This window comes from Schistocerca cancellata, chromosome 1, assembly GCF_023864275.1.
Source record: "Schistocerca cancellata isolate TAMUIC-IGC-003103 chromosome 1, iqSchCanc2.1, whole genome shotgun sequence".
Taxonomy (NCBI): Eukaryota; Metazoa; Arthropoda; class Insecta; order Orthoptera; family Acrididae; genus Schistocerca; species Schistocerca cancellata.
In genome coordinates this window covers 468,985,499-468,991,498 of record NC_064626.1, presented here as the reverse complement: position 1 = coordinate 468,991,498, position 6,000 = coordinate 468,985,499, and the positions used below count along the sequence as shown (strand labels likewise).

The 6,000-nt window shown below is 42.9% G+C and overlaps 1 protein-coding gene across 1 annotated transcript in view; it reads right to left on the bottom strand.

The window, feature by feature from the left end:
- Window positions 1-4,554: 4,554 nt before the first annotated feature.
- Window positions 4,555-6,000, bottom strand: part of LOC126177113 (glutathione peroxidase-like) — a 37,282-nt gene continuing 35,836 nt past the window's right edge. Inside the window, exon 4 of the mRNA XM_049924384.1 lies at window positions 4,555-5,950. Coding sequence (XP_049780341.1) covers window positions 5,759-5,950 — 192 coding nt within the window. The 3' untranslated portion in view covers window positions 4,555-5,758. The remainder of the gene's footprint in view (window positions 5,951-6,000) is intronic.

Below are 6,000 nucleotides of genomic sequence, written 5' to 3'. Positions count from 1 at the left end.
CGCAGTCTTTAACACTGGTAGCATGCCGCGACAGCGTGGACGTGAACCGTATGTGCAGTTGACGGACTTTGAGCGAGGGCGTATAGTGGGCATGCGGGAGGCCGGGTGGACGTACCGCCGAATTGCTCAACACGTGGGGCGTGAGGTCTCCACAGTACATCGATGTTGTCGCCAGTGGTCGGCGGAAGGTGCACGTGCCCGTCGACCTGGGACCGGACCGCAGCGACGCACGGATGCACGCCAAAACCGTAGGATCCTACGCAGTGCCGTAGGGGACCGCACCGCCACTTCCCAGCAAATTAGGGACACTGTTGCTCCTGGGGTATCGGCGAGGACCATTCGCAACCGTCTCCATGAAGCTGGGCTACGGTCCCGCACACCGTTAGGCCGTCTTCCGCTCACGCCCCAACATCGTGCAGCCCGCCTCCAGTGGTGTCGCGACAGGCGTGAATGGAGGGACGAATGGAGACGTGTCGTCTTCAGCGATGAGAGTCGCTTCTGCCTTGGTGCCAATGATGGTCGTATGCGTGTTTGGCGCCGTGCAGGTGAGCGCCACAATCAGGACTGCATACGACCGAGGCACACAGGGCCAACACCCGGCATCATGGTGTGGGGAGCGATCTCCTACACTGGCCGTACACCACTGGTGATCGTCGAGGGGACACTGAATAGTGCACGGTACATCCAAACCGTCATCGAACCCATCGTTCTACCATTCCTAGACCGGCAAGGGAACTTGCTGTTCCAACAGGACAATGCACGTCCGCATGTATCCCGTGCCACCCAACGTGCTCTAGAAGGTGTCAGTCAACTACCCTGGCCAGCAAGATCTCCGGATCTGTCCCCCATTGAGCATGTTTGGGACTGGATGAAGCGTCGTCTCACGCGGTCTGCACGTCCAGCACGAACGCTGGTCCAACTGAGGCGCCAGGTGGAAATGGCATGGCAAGCCGTTCCACAGGACTACATCCAGCATCTCTACGATCGTCTCCATGGGAGAATAGCAGCCTGCATTGCTGCGAAAGGTGGATATACACTGTACTAGTGCCGACATTGTGCATGCTCTGTTGCCTTTGTCTATGTGCATGTGGTTCTGTCAGTGTGATCATGTGATGTATCTGACCCCAGGAATGTGTCAATAAAGTTTCCCCTTCCTGGGACAATGAATTCACGGTGTTCTTATTTCAATTTCCAGGAGTGTATGATTTAGGCGCGAGTAGTGCCCTCCGCTACACATCGCTTGCTGGCTACCGGAGTATATATGTAGATGTATATATGTAGATTCAAGCACATTCTAAATATAGCGCCATCGTTCGAGAAAATATCAGATTTCTCTAGTAGTGCGGGGCTGGAACTGTTTAAGCAGCGCCACGTGGAATTATCGAGCAGTTCCAGTTTGATTAGCGATCTGATAAGACAGTTCTATCTAGGAGTAATACGAACAACGAGTGCAAGTTAGTAATATTTAAAGTGTTTACTGCGGGCATATAGGGCGTTAAGTGTTTAATGACGTTGTGACGGGACGTCACATAAATTGACATTTCGGGAAAAATTAAAAGTTTTTTGTGTGTTAAAAATTAGTGACGTGTGAACTATAAATTATTGAAAGACTGCGTCCGTGTGCGCGATGAACATCAAATATTAAAAAGTATAGTTTATTATCTGTAAAGCTCGCAAACAGCGATGCGATTAACAAATAGCCTTTTGTTTATAGTATCTGTGTAATGTAGATGAAGAAGAACAGAGATAATTTTTTTTGGACTTTTTTTCCTAGCTTTATTTCGTCCGGCGAAAGGCCGCCATTGTATCACAGTCTGATATTTAATATAAGTCTGTCTGTAAATTATCTGAATATATGTCCAATTGCTATTAGAAGGTGTTGGTTATTGAAGTAGTGAGCACCTCCCATAATAGCCACCATTAATTGTAATTATAACTCTATTTCAGGAGTTGTGTTGCGGGGAGCTCTCTTTCCCTAGCAGCATTTGTCGGCCATTACGCTGACGATATTTTTTAGTTAGAAATTCAGTCTGTTATATTAAATGTAAATGCGGGAGACTTCTCTATTCTGATGTTTTAATAGTTTCAAAGCTAGTAAAGTAAAGACAAATTTCATTCATTAATGTTTTCGTACTGAATAAGTTCAGTATGTTTAACATTGGCCACTTACCGGCGGATGAGATTCTCGTCAGTGTTTGCCTTGCAGATAACGAATAGTAAATACAGAAAAATATTCCGTTTAATAAGCATAAAAATATCTCAGTTTCTTTATGAAAGTTGGTACATAAATGACCAGTAGCTTCTGAGAACCAAGTTAATCATTACAGTTTGTGTAAAAGCACGCATATTTTCTCTCCATATTAGCAGCGCTCATTCGAACTATCTGTTAGAAGGCTGTGAGTTGCGCGCTGTGAATAAAATATTATTTCGTGCGTACTTCGGAATAGCTGATGTCCGTACGTATGTTATCGTGGTATTGGGTTATTTCAGAGTCTCATGCGAGCCCACAATATTTAACAGAGTAAATAATATTGTAGTATTCAGTATTTATTTTCTTGATTAATCACTGCATATACAGAATTTAACAAAACTCCCAATCCCGAGTACCGCGATAACGCGTACTTCGATTATTAAAGTGTTATTTTTGATTAATTACCGTCTAATAATATTATCACAGCTTACGCCTAAGGATGGAAAGAGAAAATTGTCACCTTACACGAAAGAGTGGTCTTTTGTCAAGAAAGGACTTACGGAACAGGAAGAGTTGTGTGGCATTTGTAGCTGTTTCATTTCATAAACTCACAGAGGTAAGGCAGACATAAGGCATCACATTTCTACGAAGAATCTACAAATACATTCGAGGCAACATCGGCATCAAAGGCTAATTTTACATTCTTGATTGAAAAGGTAGCCAAGAAGTAACGCTCGTTACTGCTGCAGAACTGACAACAGTTTACATCCCGGAAAGTTTACCAGAAGATATGTCATCCGGTCGTGAAAGCCTTCATACTATGAGTTTACAAAGTCGTCAGGAATCATCAGTCCTTCAATTCTCTTGACTGTACCGTAAAACTGAATATCCTGAATCCAAAGAAATCGACTGCCGCCAGGGTCTGTGGAATCAATCTTACAGTGCCAGTCTAACTACAAGCTGACTTGCGGAGTTTTATAAATAAATAAAAGGGAAAAAAGACTTGCTGAAAAATGCGAAATTTTCCGAAAAATGTGGTGTAGCAACTACTTCTGCCGCAACAAGTTCCATAAAATGTGTTCTTAATAAAAAGTAATTGTGCTTAGTAAATTAATATCTCAGAGGGTCCCAACGAGGCCTCAGCTAGATGTGGCAACCCTGAGTTCCACGTACAGTCAGTAACGGAAAGGTAAGAGTTACAAGTGACTGGTTTATATAAATACAGTAATCCATACAACAAATTTAATATCTCTGACTGTATCCAAGCTCTCTGTGAAGCCATAGTGTCATAATATGTTTGTAATATATTTTAATTTCACACACAAACAGCGTCAGTGATTGTTTGCACGTGTGTGGATTTCTGTGTAATGGCACAGTACCTCGAATAACACACACAAATATATTATTTTCTAAGATTAGCCTACTGTCTGTGGGAGACGATGTGGGGGCGACGCTTTTGTGAGATGCGTGTGAATGGGGTGGCGGTAGAGATGTAGGAGGGGAAGAGGACCCCACTTCACTTACCTGTTTCACGGCCACGATGACTGTACTTACGCCCCTGTATGCCTATATCTTGCTTAAATTCCTTTTATTCACTGTCCAGGTTTCAGAATCAAAGGTCAGGATAGGTGTATAGAAAGGTCAATACATCATGTTTGCCTCCTATGACGTATCTTTATTCCACAAAGCTCATGAGTGTTAGCTTATGAAGGAAAACATTCCTGTAGAACATTCATTGTTCTCTCTCACTGGCAGAACTAATCGTCAGCAATGCAGACTACAATGTGCTAGTGACAATGTTTTAGCGTGTGTGTGTGTGTGTGTGTGTGTGTGTGTGTGTGTGTGTGTGTGTGTGTGTGTGTTTTAGTGATTTCTTGGACTACAAAAACAACTACAATGTGTTGTTCAGTAGATACTCTGAAATACAAAACTGTTGTGGCTTCCATGTCCATGTGTTAAGGAATTTCCTGGTAGCCTCGTCTCGAGATTTTCGGCCAGTAATTTAATGATTTTTCTGACGATGACGCTACAGAAACATACACTCTGCATCCCAGACGAAACCCGACAGGCAAAAAGTCAGATCTTCTGAAACTCTGATACCTAAACACGATGAGATTTTTTTAGCTCTAACCAGCGTACTATATAGAGGCGTTTTAATATACCACGTCGGCACACATTGCATGCTCCACCTCTTGAGGCAGAAGTATTGTAATCAACAATATTTAGACTATTACAAATAGTTAAATATACGAGGTGTTGTTCTCTACATTAAGCCAGTTTGGAGAGATATATTTTCACAAGGATTTGGGGAACTAACAAGTGATGCACTCCTCTTACTGTTACTGTTAACAATTTATTTCAGCCTCGCAGCAGTTAGCCATCAGTCGTATAAGTGAGAAACAATGCGGGAAACAAGTGTAGCAAACATCATCTAACGTGAATCAAAAGTAAACATGAGCTACATACAACATAGAACATGAAAGATGAAGCATTAAGTAGACCTGGTCATTATCATTCATGAGTTTTATACCACCTTAAGCAATAAATAGATTTAAAAAAATCTTATTTTTGGTAACGTATCAATAGCGAACACAAATGTGTCTCATACTTCCTGGCAGGTTAAAACTGTGTGCCAGACCGACACGCGGTCCCGAGTTCGAGTCTCGGTCCGGCACGCAATTTTAATCTGCCAGGAAGTTTCATATCAGCTCACACTCCGCTGCAGAGGGAAAATCTCATTCTGGAAACATATATGTCTCTTCACAGTGACCACAATCTTTATCTGAGAAGCACAATACGTCTGAAACACGACGCAAGAAAAAACAATAAACTGCTTTTTTGTGGTTGTACATGTAGTTTATTAAGAACTCGAACTCACAGTAAAATTTACAATGGCTAAATCTTATCAATTCTACAGCGAGATACTATCTATTCAAAGTGGTTAATAATGTTGCATCAGTTCGTTAAAGGATACAGATCCAAACTCAAGGAGGTTTCAGTCCAACCATAAAATTGAAGATTTTCAAGACACACGACGTTGTAATGCTTTCCTCTGCTGCTGAAAGTTTCACAAAATGAAATTCACCCACTAGAAATCAGGATGCAATAAGAGATGGAAAACAGTCTAGATGACTTCATGGTCAGCATCGTACACTTGCATTAATATCTTCGAAACGATGACTACAGACGTTAATAATACATATATTTCAATATAATTTCAAAGTGAAAAAGCTTGAAAACGGTATTAGATACCAGGTGTATAATGCTCGAAATTTTAGTTTACTTTACACTATGGATGAGCGCTATTGCGATGTATCTCTGAAAACAATTCTATGTTCGCATCAGTACAGCTCCTTGAAGGACTCCACGCCCCTCCCCCTTCCCAAAATGTCTACGCTAAATAATCTCGCTTCAACGTGCAGATAGAAAACAGTCTCGAATGTGCTTTGACAGTCCCTGTGAGAAGTTTAAAGTGTAACAGCATTTGTACGCATGAATTCTACTGTCCCCAAGGAACAGAGGCGATTGGTAGGAATCGCCTGAACGCCGAAAGCCCCCCGGTCCGGATCAGAAGAACTTGTTGAGCGTGTCCACCATCTTCTTGGGCTCCGTCGTGGGCGCGAACCTGGCCACTGGATTGCCGTCGCGGTCGACTACAAACTTGGTGAAGTTCCACTTGGTGAAGTTGCCCAGCGTCCCCGGCTGCTTGTTCTTCAGGAATTTCCATAGGGGATGAGCATTGTCACCATTGACCTCCACCTGCACAAGTGAACAGAAGGTAAACACAACACCGTACCTTTAAACTCTGT